The sequence below is a fragment of the Rana temporaria genome, chromosome 8, assembly GCF_905171775.1.
Source record: "Rana temporaria chromosome 8, aRanTem1.1, whole genome shotgun sequence".
In the NCBI taxonomy this organism is placed as follows: Eukaryota; Metazoa; Chordata; class Amphibia; order Anura; family Ranidae; genus Rana; species Rana temporaria.
In genome coordinates this window covers 180,156,216-180,174,092 of record NC_053496.1, presented here as the reverse complement: position 1 = coordinate 180,174,092, position 17,877 = coordinate 180,156,216, and the positions used below count along the sequence as shown (strand labels likewise).

At 46.9% G+C, this 17,877-nt stretch overlaps 2 protein-coding genes across 2 annotated transcripts; both read left to right on the top strand.

The window, feature by feature from the left end:
- Window positions 1–2,897: 2,897 nt before the first annotated feature.
- Window positions 2,898–4,410, top strand: LOC120910172 (oocyte zinc finger protein XlCOF7.1-like; the record flags this gene model as incomplete). The annotated part of the gene is made up of 1 exon (XM_040322055.1): window positions 2,898–4,410. A coding segment is annotated over one exon (1,494 nt), but the record flags the coding sequence as incomplete, so codon positions are not given.
- A 7,434-nt stretch (window positions 4,411–11,844) lies between these two features.
- Window positions 11,845–17,053, top strand: LOC120910555 (gastrula zinc finger protein XlCGF17.1-like). Its single transcript, XM_040322311.1, has 4 exons — window positions 11,845–11,901; window positions 12,140–12,198; window positions 12,338–12,446; window positions 15,606–17,053. The coding sequence occupies exons 1-4, from the start codon at window positions 11,845–11,847 to the stop codon at window positions 16,422–16,424; spliced, it is 1,044 nt and encodes a 347-aa protein (XP_040178245.1). The 3' UTR covers window positions 16,425–17,053.
- Window positions 17,054–17,877: the final 824 nt, after the last annotated feature.

Here is a 17,877-nt window from a genome sequence, read left to right as displayed (position 1 = left end):
TGAATCTTGTTAGCGCTATATCACATCCCACCCCCTGTACATCATTGTCTTCAGCGTTCCTTTCACAGTCCATAAATGGCCAAGTGGGAGCTTCCTCTTTCTGAGTGAACGTGCCTGTACAGCCCTCAGAATGGGTGCCCGCATGGCCCCATCCTTTGACAGCTCATCAAAGATCGGGACATAGGTGCTGCGATTGGCCCTCCTGATCACGTGATGACTGTGTCCAATCACAGCAATCAAACAGTGTAAACAGAGACACGCGTCTCTGTGTCGGCTCTCCCTGCTGAGCTTAGTGGGGGAGGAGGGAGCAGGGGATGCTTCAGCCTGTGTCTGCTCTCTGTGTAACTGATGATTTTAGTGTTCGGTTACACAGAGATCACACAGACTGCAGCCATTCCCACACAGTACACCAAACGTCCCTGTCCAAGTGTCCCATGAATATCTATACTAGTGTCCCATGAACATCTGTACCAGTGTCCAATGAATATCTGTACCACTGTCCCATGTACATTTGTCACAGTGTACCAGTGTTCCATGAAGATCTGTACCAGTGTCCCATGTACATCTGTCGCAGTGTACCAGTGTCCCATGTACATCTGTCGCAGTGTACCGGTGTCCCATGCATATCTGTACCAGTGTCCCATGAATATCTGTACCAGTGTCCCATGTACATCTGTCACAGTGTACCAGTGTCCCATGAATATCTGTACAGGTGTCCCATGCATATCTGTACCAGTGTCCCATGAATATCTGTACCAGTGTACCAGTGTCCCATGAATATCTGTACCAGTGTACCATGTACATCTGTCACAGTGTACCAGTGTCCCATGAATATCTGTACCAGTGTCCCATGTATATCTGTCACAGTGTACCAGTGTCCCATGAATATCTGTACCAGTGTCCCATGTATATCTGTCACAGTGTACCAGTGTCCCATGAATATCTGTACCAGTGCACAAAAACATCTGCAATAGTGTTCCATTGAACCATCAATATCTGTCAGTGTCTGCCGGACGATCAAGATCTGTCACAGTGTACCAGTGTCCCACCAATAAAAAATAAAAAAAAGTGCCCCTGGCTCCAATTGCTCAAGTGCAAAAGCGAACGCACACATTGGTCCTGTACGCATATGTAAATGGCGATCGCACCACACATGTGAGGTATCAATGCGAATGTCAGAGTGAAAGCAATAAATCCAGCACCAGACCTCCTGTGTAACTAAACTGGTAACCAATAAAGGCTTATAAAGCATCACCTATGAAGATTTTTAAATACCGAACTTTGATGCCATTTCACAAGTGTGCTTAATTTTAAAGCGTGACATGTTTGGTATCCGTTTACCCGGCCCAACACCAAATTTGATATTTTTTCCAAAATTTGGGTACTGAAATTCTTTGCCTGCATTGAAAGTCATTAAAGTGTTAGGCCAGGATGCAGAAAGGACTTACGACGACGTATCTCCAGATACGTTGTCGTAAGTCCAAATGTGCGCCGTCGTATCTATACGCGTATTCTTAAAACTAGATACGCCTGAAATTTGCCTAGATACGACCGACGTGAGTCTCCTACGCCATCGTATCTTGGGTGCATATTTACGCTGGCCGCAAGGGGCGCTTCTGTAGATTTACGCGTCGAATATGCAAATGACCTAGATAAGCCGATTCACGAACGTACTTGCGCCCGTCGCATTAAGCTATGCCGTTTACGTAAGGCGTACGTCCGGCGTAAGTTTACCCCTCATAAAGCAGGGGTAAGTCATGTTAAGGTATGGACATCGGAACAGCGTCGTATTTTACGTTGTTTGCGTAAGTCGTACGTGAATGGGGCGTAAGTTACGTTCACGTCGAAAGCATTGAGCCGACGTATCTTAGGGAGTTTTTGCGACGTGAGTCTGAGCATGCACGCGCATGCACCGTTCGATCGGCAATGCAATGAAGCGATCAGTCACGCTTCATTATAATACAACACGCCCACTGCCTTGCTACTTTGAATTACGCGGGCTTACGCCAGCCCATTTACGTTACGCCAGCGTACATATGGGAGCAAGTGCTTTGTGAATACAGTACTTGCCTCTCTATGTTACGTCGGCATAGCGCATATGAGATGCGCTACGCCCGCTCAAAGATATGCCAGTGTATCTGAATCCCGGCCTATGTATGTAAAATTGTGTTATAAAAAACGCTTCGCAAATACTGCGTGAGATAAAAATTTTCAAATGCCCCAATTTTGTTCTCTAGGGCCTCTGCTAAAAATATATGTCTGGAGGTTCTAAGTAATTTTTTTAGCAAAAATACAGATTTTTACTTTTACATAAACAAAAAGGGTCAGAAGAAGGCCTGGTCGGATAATGCCTGAAGGTACTCCTCGGATGTTGGGCCTCTATGTGGCCAGGCTGTGAAAAGTCTAACACGCCTTACTGGGGAGGAGTAGCAGAATGTGTTGTGGGATGTAGTTGCAAGTATGCCTATGCCATGTGTGCTGCTTAAGTTATTATGTTAAGTAATTACCCGGCTTGTTAATATGAAAAGACTACCGCTCTCTGTCCCGATCTGCAGCTTCTCCCTCTCCTCCCGCTTTGAGTTACCTTGAGGGGGGAATTATAAGATCCTCGGAGACAAAGCTGCCTGATGTGGGTGCAGTCCTGGTTTAGGGGAACCAATCAGCTCATGTCTAGAAATAATCCTTTTTATTTCTATTTTAGTAGATGGACGGGAGATGAGGAAAACCTCGGAGGATTGTCTCACTTTGTCTCCAGACTGTAAAGTAGAAGATGAGGACATCACACAGTATAGTCCAGGAGAAAACCCGACTACCTCAAATGTCCATCCGACACCACACAGTGTAGATGGACCATCGTATTCCTCTTATCCTGAGGAACCTCAGACTGTGCGGGATGGTGCCGGACCATCGTATTCCTCTTATCTGAGGAACCTCAGACTGTGTGGGACGGTGCCACCCTTCCAACAGATAAGAAGTTTTCCTGTAGTGATTGTGGGAAGCGTTTCCGTTTGAAATCCCAACTTAATTTGCATAAAAGAACCCACACGGGTGAGAAGCCGTATTCCTGTCCTGAATGCGGGAAATGTTTTTCACAAATATCAAATCTTGCCAAACATCAAATGTCTCACACGGAGGAAAAGCAGCATTCCTGTCCTGAGTGCGGGAAGTGTTTCCGCTTTAAATCCACACTTAATGAGCATAAAAGATCTCACACAGGTGAGAAGCCGTATTCCTGTTTGGAGTGCGGGAAGTGTTTCAGTTTTAAATCCAAACTTAATGCACATGAAAAAACACACACAAGTGAGAGGTCGTATTCCTGTCCTGAGTGTGGGAAATGTTTTGTAGAAAAATCAAATCTGGTTGGACATCAAAAGTCTCACACGGGGGAAAAGCCGTATTTCTGTCCTGAGTGCGGGAAATGTTTTTCCAAGAAATCCCATCTCGACACCCATCAGAGATTGCATACGGGAGAGAAACCATATTCCTGTCCTGAGTGTGGGAAATGTTTCGTACAAAAATCAGGTCTGGTCACACATCAAATGTTTCACACGGGGGAAAAGCCGTATTTCTGTCCTGAGTGCGGGAAATGCTTTGTACGAAAGTCACATCTTAACGCACATCTGAGGTCTCACACCGGGGAGAAGCCATTTTCTTGTCCTGAGTGCGGCAAATGTTATTCAGACAGGTCGTCTCTTCACAAGCATCAGAAATCGCACACAGGGGAGAAATCGCATTCCTGTCCCGATTGCGGTAAATGTTTTCCATGGAAATCATACATTGCCATACATCAAAGATCTCACACAGGAGAGAAGCCGTTTTCCTGTCCTGAGTGTGGGAAATGTTTTCAACGAAAATCAGAACTTGCCATACATCAAAGATCACACACAGGAGAGAAGCCGCATTCCTGTCCTGAGTGCGGGAAATGTTTTGCAAGGAAGCAATCTCTTCACAAACATCAGAGACTGCACACAGATGAGAAGCTATTTTCCTGTTCTGAATTTGTTGCACATCAGAGATCTCACACGGGGGAGAAGCCACATTCATGTCCTGAGTGCGGGAAATGTTTTTCAGACAAGTCGTCTCTTTATAAACATCAGAGATTGCACACGGGGGAGAAGCCGTATTCCTGCCCAGAGTGCGGAAAATGTTTTTCACAGAACTCGTCTTTTCATAGACATCAGAGATCGCACACAGGTGAGAAGCCGTATTCCTGCCCTGAGTGCGCAAAATGTTTTTCACAGAAGTCCCACCTTGACAAACATCAGAGATCGCACACGGGGGATAAGCCATATTCCTGCCCTGAGTGCGGAAAATGTTTTTCACAGAAGCCCAATCTAGACAAACATCAGAAATTGCACACGAGGGAGAAGCCACTTTCCTGTCCTGAGTGAGGGAATTGTTCCCCCACACAACCTTTGAGGTGTATTAGTTCCTTGAGTACGGGAAATTTTTCTATATGAATGTTGCTGGACATCACAGCTCTCATGTGGGGAAGAAGCACACCCCGATATACACCTCAGATATACTCCATGGCTGATCTTCATCATGTAAGAAACCGTTCATAAGGAGATCGAGGGAGGGGGGGTGTGTCCAGATGGCAGAGGGAGCAGACTTGTGAGACTTCAGCTCTGTCTTCCGAGTGGCATCCTAAGTCCGATTTGCACCGGACCAACTTCTAAATACTCCCTATGGTAGTGGGAACATTCCAGGCTGGCATCCATGGTGAAATACGGGCCACCCATGCAAGCATCTGCGGCAGGACAGCTGGCCCAATTCAGATGGCAAGGTGGCTCCGGGACACAGGCAGAGCAGCATGGCACGCTGCTGCAGCCACCCATCTCCACTCCTCACAAGAAATCACAGGCTCTGCTGAGTGAATCTGCCCCTAATCCCCACGGTGCACAGCCAGACCCCCTGCAGTCTCAGGACTCCACCATAGACAGTGAGGATGGCTCAGGCCCTGATTCCCCTCCTGCTGAGCCCACCCTGGCCTCCATCATGCATGCTATACAGGACTGCAAGGCCTCTCTCACTGCACAGATTGCATCAGTCCACATGGACTTTTCTCTCCTGAAGCAAGATGTGCAAAATTCAAGGGACAGAGCTGGGGGGGCTGAAGAACGTATTGGCTCCCTTGAGGATGTTCTCCACCCCTTAGCTGTTACAGTGAGGGACCTAACGGGGGAAATGGCGGCCCTCTGTGCAAAAATTGACAATTTGGAAAATCGTTTGAGGAGGAACAACCTCTGCTTTGTTGGTTTCCCTGAAAGGGCAGAGGGCTCCCACCCAGAAAAAATCCTATATAATTGGCTGAGGGACATTTTTGGGACTGACGCATCATCCTTTTCACATGTCATTGAGCGTACCCACCACACCACTCCGTGTCCCCCACTTTCTGAAGCACCCCCATGATCCATTATAGCAAGGATCCTCAACTTCCAAGACAAAGTTGCTATTCTGCGCTGGCCAGTGTACCCCAATCTTTCACCAGATGTCTAGCGACAACGCACCTCCTTTGTGGCCTGCCTGCGTACAAAGGGCCTCTCCTACACCAAGCTGCGCATCATTTATGAGGGTAAAGTGCACTTCTACAACAACCCCAAGGAGGCTATGGCCTGGCTCAGTGATCGATACAGAGTTCTTCCTAGGCACAGGGCTGCCTAATACCTGTGGTCCTAGGCCCCTGTATTCTCCTCTGTTTGCCTAGAACTGATTATGGATATGTCCATCCTTCCATTTTGGAGAACTCGTTTATCTTGACTGCACCGTCTGATCCGGATTTACCTATCTTATTACTACCAGCTCAGGCATGCTATCCGTGCCCAGTTTGGCTCCTTGGATGATCCCACTGACCTGCCCCCTTTGGAAAAACTGCTCAGACAGCCAGATCCCACTAAACTTGTCTCCACCTATTATGCAGCCCTAATGACTGACTGTAACCCCAGGTTTCACAAAGCTCAGATAAAATGGACCTCTCTGGACATCTCCCTGGTAGACGAGGACTGGTCAGAATTTAGTGATACGTATAAAACCTCTGTTATTGCTTCACGGGACCGCATCATACAGGTCAAAATATTCCATCAAACCCACCTCACTCTGGCTAGGTTACACAAGATGGGTCTCCTGCCCTCGCTTGCCTGTTTCCGCGGCTGTGGCCAAGAGGCCGATTTCTTACACTGCTTCTGGTCATGTCCAGGACTTCTGGGAGCAAGTAGGTGCTTTCATCTCATCGGCGCTAGGCCTCTCAATACATAGGCATTTTTGGCGAATTACACCTATCATCACATGCCAAGAGACTGCTCCATATACTCTTCTATGTTAAAAAAGCTATTTTACTGTCCTGGAAGGGAACACAGACCTCTCTGAAATCCCTCTGGTTTAAAACTTATTAATGACGCTATCCCACTGTATAAACTTACTTTTGAACTCCGGAAACGGAACAAAACCTTCCACAAAATTTGGGGTAGATGGTTGGCTGGTTCGCTAACCCTCTCCCAGCACTGATTGTACTACTCTTGCTTGACCATTGATGGGCCGTGCCTCACGGATCTCTAATGTCTGGACCTTCGCTTTTGCTATATCCCGGTATTATACCTGAGCCTTTTACCACTGTGCCTACTTTATATTTTGCACTGATGTCAGTTTATTTTTTTATGTTTGAGTGTATTGCCTAACGATTATGACCAGGTTGTCTGGTGGTATTATTGTTTTTTTTATATGTTTCTTTCTGGTTGTGGGTTTGTCTTAAACCTAATAAAAATATCTTTAAAAAAAAAACAGTGGCAGAACTTATTTTTGTGGTAGAAGAAAGGAACTACTTGTATAGCTTTTGCAGTGCAGGATGAAACGTGCACATTTCTTCTACAATGGGCCTCATTACACATATACAGCTCAAGGTACAGAGTGCAGTGTGGTCAGGAACATGTTATATACAGCCTAGAGTATAGACTATAGTGATCAGAAGCTTTCCATAAACAACTCATGTACATAATGCATGCCCACCCCCTCCTGCACCACATTATCTACATGCCATCAACATGGTGGGGTGCCCCCCATCAAAAAATTGTGTGGGGTCACCCTCCAGTCCATAGCAGGCCCTTCAGGTCTAAAATAAAAACGGTGTGGGGTCCCCCGCCCAAAAATCCATACCAGACCCTTATCTGGGCACACAGCCTGGCAGGTCAGGAAAGGGGGACAACAAGTCCCCCCCCCCCCCACCAGTCCCCCAAAAAATTAAATGCTCCTGCCTCCTTTGAGGCCCCCCGCCGAATGCCTCTCTGCTTTGACATTTCTTATATAGGCAAGGGGCTACTTCACCCAGTGGCACCACCCCTTCTGACGTCACATGCCCAGCATGCACCAGTCCGTGATGTCAGAAGGGATTGGTGCCACCGGGTGACTTAGCCAGATGGCTTCATGTCCGCATAAGGGTCTGTTATGGATTTTGGGTGGGACCCCACGCTGTTTTTTTTTTTGGTTTTTTTTTGGCATGGGGTTCTTCTTAAAATCCATACTAGACCTGTAGCCGGGTACAGGCAATTGTAACCTTGAGTCATTTTAAATGTGATTTTTGTTTTATGGATACATGTCCCCCAGGGCAGTACCCAGACCCCTATACCCCTTTTATAGCCAATTACTTGCATATAAGTCTTCAAAATGGGCACTTTTGATTTTTCCTGTTCGGCTCCCATAGACTTCAATGGGGTTTGCCGTTCAGGGTTAGAGCATTCTCCCTGTTCTGGAGTTCTGCTGCAAACCGAACAGGGGGGTGTTTGGCCCATCCCTACTCTTCAATAAGACACTGAAGTTAAATCCAACGCAATTTTATTTAAGACAATTGCAGGACAGAGAATTGTTTTCCCAGTCTTTTGAAGAGTAAGAAGCCAATGACTTTCCTAACCCTGTCTCTATGAAAAACTGTCACTGACTGGGAGAACACGGAAGAAGAGGAGGGGCTAACTAGGTCTAAACTAACTAGCTCTAAATGGGAGGTGAGTGGGTGCACTAGCCATATATAACCATTTTGTTTGCCCATTTGATGAACTGTGAACAGCTTGGGTTTGGGTCAAAATTATGGTCAACCCAAACCCGAAGCTCATCACCATTGAGAAACGGAGATTGTTAATTTCTCAAAGAACTCCAAGTGATCTTTGCAGAAACCCTTTTTGAGAAAGGCTGGACTCGGCAGTAATATGTTTCTATACCCCTTGGTGGGAGTGGAGACAAGAGCACAAAGCCGTGTTCACACTATGAGACGTTTCTCTGGGCTGCAGTTCTTCTGAGCTCCACAAGATGGTGGTCTTACTTCTACCAAGACAGGAAGTCTCTATGAAAGGTAGGAAGTGATGTCAAGTGCAGACAGGAAGTTCCGGGTGAGTCGGGAGGAAGAAGAAGAGGAGACATTGCTGGAACTTTACAGCAGAGGAGGTAATAAGTTATTATTTTCTATTTACACCCAGTAACCCCCATCATGTCCCTCCTCTTCTTCCATAGTCACTGTGACGTCTTTTATCTCTAGCAGATGATGATACACACATATATAGTATGAAAACTTTAATTAAAGGGGTTGTAAAGCTTTGTGTTAATTCACCTTCATGCATCCTATGCATGAAGGTAAAAAAACACCTTGCACTCTCCAGACCCCGAGCCCTGTTTTACTTACCTGAGCTCCGAATCTCTGTGGGCGCGATCCCGTGTTGCTTTCCCCCAGCTCTTGTGGGCTCTTCATTGGATGATTGCTAGCAGCGCAGCCATTGGCTTCCGCTGCTGTCAATCAAATAAATGACACGGAACGCCGGGGGGGGGGGCGAGTGTATCACACGGGAACCCGCACGCAAGCTAACCCCCTTGGGAGAAAGCTTCCCAAAGGGGGGTTAGCTCTTGCGGGGAGGACCAGAGGCAGCCGCCGAGGGACCCTAGAAGACGAGGATCGGGGCCACTCTGTGCAAAACGAACTGCACAGTGGAGGCAAGTATGGTATGTTTGTTATTTGAAAAAAAAAAAAAAATACATTTTAAATCCCTTTAACACCTTCATGGTCAGAACATTTACCCCACGTACGGAGCCGGACCATTGTCTTTATTTTGGAGATAAATTCTAGTAATATGGTCCTGAGAGGCTGGGGGGGGGGGGGTAATAGGGCTAAAGACTCCGGGGGCCTCTGAGATGATGGTGATTCTGAAGGACTTTGAGGGGTTAGTCAGGCTTCGGGGCTCTGAGGGAAGAGGAGGCTGTAGGGCTCAGGGGGCCCCGAAGGCAGGGAGGTCTTAATCAATGATGGTCCTACTACCTGCACTTTTCAGACCTCCTTACAGAACTCCTGCCAGGAAATGAAGGCAGCCTTCACCTTCTTCCCATGTTACTGGTCAAGGAATATGTTCCAGGACACCAAGTGGAATGAAGAAGGTAAGTCCTTCACCCTGGGTACAAATTTGTTGTTAGAGGATCTGTTTGTGCAGACTCGCTTAGCAGGCCGTGTTGTGGGTCTGAGGGAGCGTCCAATACCTTCCCATGACATAGACGGTGTCAGAGCCTGGTACTGGAATTTAGAACACCAGGAACCCACCACCACTCTGTATAAGGTCCCGGATACTTCAGTATACTTGGCAACTAAGAGAAAAAACTCCTCACCCCCTGCTGTCATGGTGACCCTACATTGACCTGACAGCACTGCCTCAGAGCAAAACTAGAACAGAAGAAAGATTGTATCTATTATTCCTTGTCTGCAGATCTAAAATTAATCAAAACCAGTTCAGAAAACAAAACAAGCCCAACAGAAAAAGGGGAATTTCTGATCCCGGCCGAGAGGGTCCCAGGACCTCGAAAATGTAACAAACAATAAATAGTTCAAACTAAATGTGTTCACATTGGGTATGTCTTATTTAAATGTACAGCAACCCTCCTCTCCCCCACCCCACATCCTATTATTGTGTGTTCAACACCATCCATATTATTTGTACTTTAATTTCCCAAAGTTAACCGTCTACAAGGAGACCTGTATAGATCAGATGACGGCACCAATGAGGATGGAGGAGAACCAGAGTCACATGACTGAGACGATCCTAAACCTCACCCTGGAGATCATCTACCTGCTGACCGGAGAGGTGAGGAGGATCCTGGGAGGTCACATGACATCACTCTTATCTCTATTAATAAAACACAGACCTGACCGGAGTGGTGAGGAGGATTCTGGGAATCTAATTTGATTTTCCTATTGGTTCTCCAATACAGAGATTTCCTCTTGTGAAGTCAGGTGATCATATGACCATCACAGTGCCTCCATGTGACTCCCTAAAACCTGAGAGACACAACATGGAGAAGATTTTAGAAGTCACCAAGAAGATGATGGAGCTGCTGACAGGAGAGGTGAGCGGTGCCGGGAATTCTGGGACATTATCCAGTAACAGACAAGGGATGTGTCTGGATGGCAAAATCATCATGGAGAATGGATCCAGTAATGGGAACCCACCAGAGAGATGTCCTCTGTATTCCCGGGATTCCACACAGGAAGATCACACCATCCCTCACCACCATCAGGTAGGTAGGACTGAGCTGGAACAGAAGTCTAACCTAACCATTCTTCTATGTAATCTCTTGTACCATTTTACACATATATTTTATCATCATCTTTGGGGTTTAGGATGAGGAACGGAAAGACATCAAAGCTGAGATTAAAGAAGAAGAAGAAGAAGAGATGTCAATGAGTGGAGTTCAGCCGTCTATGGGAGGGGGAGGTCCTCTGTATTCCCGGGATTCCACACAGGAAGATCACACCATCCCTCACCATTACAAGGTTGGTTGAACAGAACATTTGGGACATGGACTTGTGAGACGATGTGTGGATCTTTATCTATATTCAATGTCACAATATTACATTTTATGTTGCTATCATTTTCTTGGTTTAGGGTGAAGATCTGATAGATATAAAAGTTGAGGTTAAAGCAGAAGAAGAAGAGACGTATGTGAGGGATGATCAGCAGTCTATGGAGGAGGATGGAATAACGGGGACATTTATAGAGGAGGACACTCCTACAGAGATCAGCACAGGTGGGTCATTAATAGTAAATACATTCACTATATAATTTATATTGTACTTTACGTAGTCCTAACGCCTTCTCTATATACTCTATGTTGTACATTACATAATTCTTCTGATACTATATAGTCCTATCTGTTATATCTTATAGAATATGTTGTACATTGCATACTACTGACTTCTGCTCTCTACACACTACTATATATATATATATATAAATAATATGTATTTCTCACCTCATCTTTCAGGACAGTACCTGGAGAGAGTGCAGCTCCACCCATTTTCCCAGGAAACATTGCAGTCAATTTCTTTAAAGGCCGGTCACTTCCACCATGGCCTCAGTTGTTGTGTTTCCTCCGCAAAGGTGGAAGTGCTGCAGGGAACCAAGGGTGTGCTACATTCTCTCCAGGTGGGGATGGTAAGGGCATACCTGTACAGTTGTTGCTGTCTTCAGGCCAGCCCAGCACCCCCCCTGACAGTAGATGGGTGCTACAGTGTTTCCTCCTCTTCAGACCCGGCTAGGATTGAGGCTGCTGGAGGTCCCTCTCTCTACTAGACTGGCGGGTGTGGGCTGGGAGGGGGAGGGTGTGCTTCACTAGTGGAGTGTTCAGCAGCTGGGTCCCTGTGTCTTATGCCTCCATGTTTTCCTGGTCCTGGGTGGCGAGTCTGTAATTTCCGGCCGGGGGCGGGACTTCAGGCGGTGCGTGTAGCTGCTGGTTCTGGCCGCTGGAAAGCAGGGGGAGGAGGCGACCCCGGCTGGTGAAAATTTAATATAAAGCAGCCAGATGTCTACTGGAGCTTCAGCAGGGATGGATCCAGAGAAGCAAGTGGTGGTGGCAAGAGCCACAAACACCAGCCAGACCAAGGTAAGCAGGGGCAGAGGTCCCTGTCTTTATCCACTGTGGGGTCATGTGTTTATTCCCTCATGTACTCCCCGGGGGGGTTTTGTTTTGTGGTCACTATGTGTGTGTATTTGAGCAGTGGATGGCAGCACAGTGGCTAACGGGTTAGCACTTCTGCTTAGCAGCTCAGGGGTCGTAGGTTCAGACCCCCAAAAAAGTTTAATTTCATGTAAGAGTTTTCTGCTTGCCCTGTGTTATGTAGGACATGTATAGCAGCATTAGTCAAAGAGGAGTCCTCAGCTGCAACCGCAACCTTACTCGGTGAATTCGGCTCTTTCCGGAAAGAACTATCGGACACTTTTCAGTCGTTCTGATCTTATCTAGACACATGGCTGGTTGCACAGCCTAGCAGTAGGGGTAGTTCACTATCCTGTACTCGTCCATTCATTTCTGCACCCAGAGAGGTCGGTGATTCGGAGGACGAGGGGGGAAGTGTTTCCCCAGATTCAGAGGAGGAAGAGTATGAGAAGGAAGCTTCATCTTCACACTTCAGGCTGTCAATAGAAGAGGTAGACGACCTGCTAAAGACCATCCATTCTACCCTGAATATTAAAACCCAGTTATCCCTGCATGATAAGATGTTTCAGGGGTTGGGGGAAGTTAAGCGCCACGTGTTTTTTAGTGCACAAATTCCTATCGGAGGCTGTAAAAAGGGAATGGAAAGACTCTGAAGGCCCTCTTTTTCTCAAGATTGCTCAAACGGAGATTTCCTTTTGAAGAGGATAGTACTCAAGTCTGGAACAAAAATCCTAAGCTTAATGCAGCTTTTTCACAAGTCTCAAAGAATACAGACCTGGCTAAGAATGAGCTCCAGTGTGTTCGCATAGAACACATGCAGAGCCCGCCAGGAAGTGAGCCCGGCGCTGCGCTAATAACAGCCAGGGAGACATTGCATGATCCCTGCAGCCGAGCATCGGGACAATGTCTCCCTGGCTGTGATTAGCACAGCGCCGTGCACACTTACTGGCGGGCTCTGCACGTGTTCTTTGTGAACACGCCGGAGCTCATCCTTAGACCTGGCATTCGAGGACATGGGAGTCCTGAAGGACACCATGGATAAGAGGGCAGATTCTTAATTAAAGAAAGCCTGGGATTCAACGTTGGCTAACTTGAAACCAGCAATGGCATCAATGGTGGTGGCCAGGAATCTGTAATATTGGCTAGAGAAGTTTAAAGGCCTTGTTGAAGGGGGAACCTCCTGCAAGTATCTGTTGGACACTCTGCCAGTGTTGCAAAAAGCAGTAGGATACATGACAGACACCTTCGCAGAATCGGTAAACATGTCTGCAAGATCCTTAGCCCTAGTAAACTCAGCGCATAGGGCATTATGGGTTTAGACGTGGTCAAGATATACTGCCTAAAAGGTCAAGCTGTGTGGTCCTCCGTTTGAGGTAGATCTAGTGTTTGGCCCCGATCTGGAAGCCATATTAGACAGAACGGCAGACAAGAAGAAGGCCTTTCCAGTAAAAACAGAAAGTAACCCCTCAGGGTAAGAAAAATGTATGTTCTTTTCGCCAAACCAAGGAGACAAAGGGAGACGGTATAGAGAATACCCTGGAGGTCCCAGAGAGGTTGAGGCATGTTGGAGGTTCTATTCCGACCTCCTAACCAGACAACCAAAAATCAGTGACGGTCTTCCAACTGTGGGAGGAAGACTACAGTCTTTTTTCCCACAGTGGAAGACAGCAACGTCCAGCCTATTCATTCTCAAGACAATATCAGAGGGCTACAGGCAGAAATTCTCACAGTCCCCACCAAGTTGTTGTTAACCCAGGCTCCCTGAGATCAGGAAAAATCCCTAGCAATGACATCTCTCCTTCAAGATCTTATTGATCAGAAGGTGATCGTCCCAGTTCCCCGGGAAGAGGAAGGACTTGGGTGCTATTCACACGTGTCCTTGGTCAAAAAACATCAGGAAAATTTCAGTTGATTCTGAACCTAAAGATATTAAACAAATCCATTCGGTACAAGAGGTTGAGAATGGATAAAAAAAATTCGGTATAGAGTCTACTAATGGGTTGCTTCCTAGCGTCCATAGACCTCAGGGATGCATACCTTCATGTTGCTATAGTACCAGCATCGCAAAAATATCAAGATGGGGGGGAGTAGTCTCACACCTACAGTTCAGAGCTCTTCCATTCGGAACTGTCTGTCTCTCCAAGAGCACCCCTCAGATTGGGAGGAATATCGATTGTGCCATATCTGGATGACCTCATGGTATTTGCCAAGTCAAGGGATCTTTTGTGGAAAGAGCTAAAGGAGACAGAGAGGTACTTAGAAAGTCTGGGCTGGATCATTAACAGGGAAAATTACGTCCTTAGTGGCACCGTACCCTTTACACGGCCCTGAGAACAGAGAATTGGATTTTCTGAATTGCTTTGTGACCTCTTCTTACATCCAAGCTATGAAACACCCTTTCCTTAGGACAGGATGGTGTTGGGCAAAATGTTGGATGAATTATTTCTTGTGATCAATGGAACACAGAGGAAAACTTTTGTTAAAAAAACAGAGTCAGTCCTTAAAACTACTCGGTCTGGAATAAGAGTACATTAATTGACAGGGTTTGCAGTTCGCTGACCCACCTAGCTGAAGTAACCGCCACTAATAATGCTAGCTTTAATGACCAAAACTTAATTGTATCTTCTTCCAGGGGTTCAAAGTTTTTTTTTGTCAAACCCCGTAACACCACTGATATTCATGACTAAATCATGGACCAAATAAGGAAGTGCAGGACTTCTTGGGTTGGCAAGATGGCAATAATAGATAGGTGGGGTGGGGTGGGGATGCTCGTTCTATAATCTCCTCATCACTGTCAGGTCTTTAAAAGATAGTTCTCGTTGTTTCCTCACACTCTGACTATGAGGAGATCAGAGGAGCCATTTACTAGTTACCTTGAGGGGGAATTGTAAGATCCTCAGAGACAAAGCTGCCTGATGTGGGCGGAGTCCTGGTTTAGGGGAACCAATCAGCGCATGTCTAGTAATAATCTTTGTATTTCTATTTTAGTAGATGGACGGGAGATGAGGAAAACCTCAGAGGATTGTCTCACTTTGTCTCCAGACTGTAAAGTAGAAGATGAGGACATCACACAGTATAGTCCAGGAGAAAACCCGACTACCTCAAATGTCCATCCGGCACCACACAGTGTAGATGGACCATCGTATTCCTCTTATCCTGAGGAACCTCAGACTGTGTGGGACGGTGCCGGACCATCGTATTCCTCTTATCCTGAGGAACCTCAGACTGTGCGGGACAGTGCCGGACCATCGTATTCCTCTTATCCTGAGGAACCTCAGACTGTGCGGGACAGTGCCGGACCATCGTATTCCTCTTATCCTGAGGAACCTCAGACTGTGCGAGACGGTGCCGGACCATCGTATTCCTCTTATCCTGAGGAACCTCAGACTGTGCGGGACAGTGCCGGACCATCGTATTTCTCTTATCCTGAGGAACCTCAGACTGTGCGGGACAGTGCCGGACCATCGTATTCCTCTTATCCTGAGGAACCTCAGACTGTGCGGGACAGTGCCGGACCATCGTATTCCTCTTATCCTGAGGAACCTCAGACTGTGCGAGACGGTGCCGGACCATCGTATTCCTCTTATCCTGAGGAACCTCAGACTGTGCGAGACGGTGCCGGACCATCGTATTCCTCTTATCCTGAGGAGCCTCAGACTGTGCGGGACGGTGTCGTCCTTCCAACAGATAAAAGTTTTTCCTGCCCTGAGTGCGGGAAGTGGTTTTCAAACAAGTATACACTTTCAATACATCAGAAATCTCACACAGATGAGAAGCCATATTCCTGTCCTGAGTGTGGGAAATGTTTTGGACAAAAATCAAATCTTGTCACACATCAAAGGACTCACAGTGGGGAGAAGCCATATTCCTGTCCTGTGTGCGGGAAATGTTTTTCCAAGAAATACCATCTCAACACGCATCAGAAATTGCACACGGGAGAGAAGCCGTATTCCTGTCCTGAGTGTGGGAAATGTTTTGTACAAAAATCAGGTTTTGTTACACATCAAATGTCTCACACGGGAGAAAAGCCGTATTCCTGTACTGAGTGCGGGAAACGTTTTTCATTTAAATCACATCTTGTCACACATCAACGTTCCCACACGGGGGAGAAGCCTTTTTGCTGTTCAGAGTGCGGGAAATGTTTTTTAGTTAAGTCCACTCTTAATTATCATCAGAGACTGCACACGGGTGAGAAGCTATATACCTGTTCTGAGTGCGGGAAATGTTTTGTAAAAAATTCAATACTTGTTGCACATCTGAGATCTCACACGGGGGAGAAGCCATTTTCCTGTCCTGAGTGCGGAAAATGTTTTTCAGACAAGTCCTCTCTTTACACACATCAGAGATCGCACACAGGTGTGAAGCCACATTCCTGTCCTGAGTGCGGAAAATGTTTTTCAGTGAAGTCCCATCTTTACAGACATCAGAGATCGCACACAGGGAAGAAGCCGTATTCCGGTCCTGAGTGAGGGAATTGTTCCTCACTGAAGTCCTGTCTTCCTGTACATCAGGGGATCCCACACAACCCTTGAGGTGTATTAGTGCCTTGAGTGTGGGAAATGTCTTCTATATGAATGTTGCTGGACATCATAGCTCTCGCTGCTAGAGCTGTTTTTACACACATGTTGGGCCTTAAGATTTGTTAAAACCCCCAAACATATATTTTCTTAAAGCCCAGACCCTGGAAAATAAAATGGTGGTAATTGTAAAGGGGTTCCTCGTACACAAATGTCACCTTAATATCCAGGTTTATATTCTCCTTTTTCCCCATTTCCTATGCTGTGATCTTTTCTACAATACTTTGTTATAATAATGTAACACATTGTGTATTGTATTGTATTGTACACAAATTAATAACGACTCCGCCTCCACATTCCAAACAAGTAGTTTTCCTGACCAATCAGATTTCTAGCTTTACTATTTCCTGATTTTATGGCTGCAATCTTGTTATAAGTAAAAATATAATAAAAAAAAAATTACTGGATTAAAAGACAAAAATATTGAAAAGGAAATAATGTTTGACGTATCAATGTGAGATATATAGAAGGTTGCACAATTATAATCTCTCATGCAAGATAAAGGTAATACTCTAAATGCAAAGAATTGTCACCCACAGGGCTAGGCAGCCGCCTAGGGGCGCAGCACTAGCTTCTGGGTCCACTCCAGAGCATCAGTTTCCCCCTGGCGGGTGGTGGTTAGTGCGGCGTGGAAGGTAGGGAGCTTCCGTGGCTCCATCTGGCAGCCTGTTGGTGCAGAGTCCCTGGGCGGGGAGATGGAGCAGGCAGATCCCCTCACCCGGAGCGACCATGCAGCCCTCTCAGCTCTCTGCCCACCTCCCCTCCCCCAGGGCGATGTGTAGCCATTGGAGGAGCAGGGCGGGAGGCATCGTGGACAGAGACAGCTGGGATAGATCCAACCAGGTCCGTACTGACCATAGGACACACGCGGGCCACTTGTCCTGGAGGAGCCCAAAGCTCAGCTGCTCTGGCAGCCCGCCCCACTCACCCAGCCTCTCCATGGCCGGTCACTGAAGCTCAGGGGTGGAATCAAGTGATCAGCTGATTTGTCATGGGGAGGAGGTCTCCCGTGCGTGAGCTGTGACTCACAGCCTGCAGGAGACCCCATCTCCTCCTGATTTTGAGACTGGTAACACAGACTGCCACTGCCTGACATGTGGAGGGAGCTGCAAAGAAGTGCAGGTGCTCCAAGGTAAGAATTGTTCAGGTGGTGGGGGAGCGCTGGGGATGAAGGCTTCCATAGGAGGACCAGACATTATCACTGGTGTGTGACCCTCCACCTGGCTGCACCCCCTCACCTGTCCACTTGGCTATATCCCTCTACCTGGCTGCCCCCTCTCACCTGGCTCTATGATGGCTGCACCTCCCCTCTCCACCCGGCTCCATCCCTCTACCTGGCTGAACT

Bases quoted from the DNA above. Each gene is read 5' to 3' on its own strand.
- LOC120910555 (XM_040322311.1), top strand. From the start codon at position 11,845: ATGGATCCAGAGAAGCAAGTGGTGGTGGCAAGAGCCACAAACACCAGC. The intron at 11,902-12,139 runs GTAAGCAGGGGC...TGTGTTATGTAG, and splicing joins CAAACACCAGCCAGACCAAG to GACATGTATAGCAGCATTAG. The intron at 12,199-12,337 runs GTGAATTCGGCT...TTCTGCACCCAG, and splicing joins TGCAACCGCAACCTTACTCG to AGAGGTCGGTGATTCGGAGG.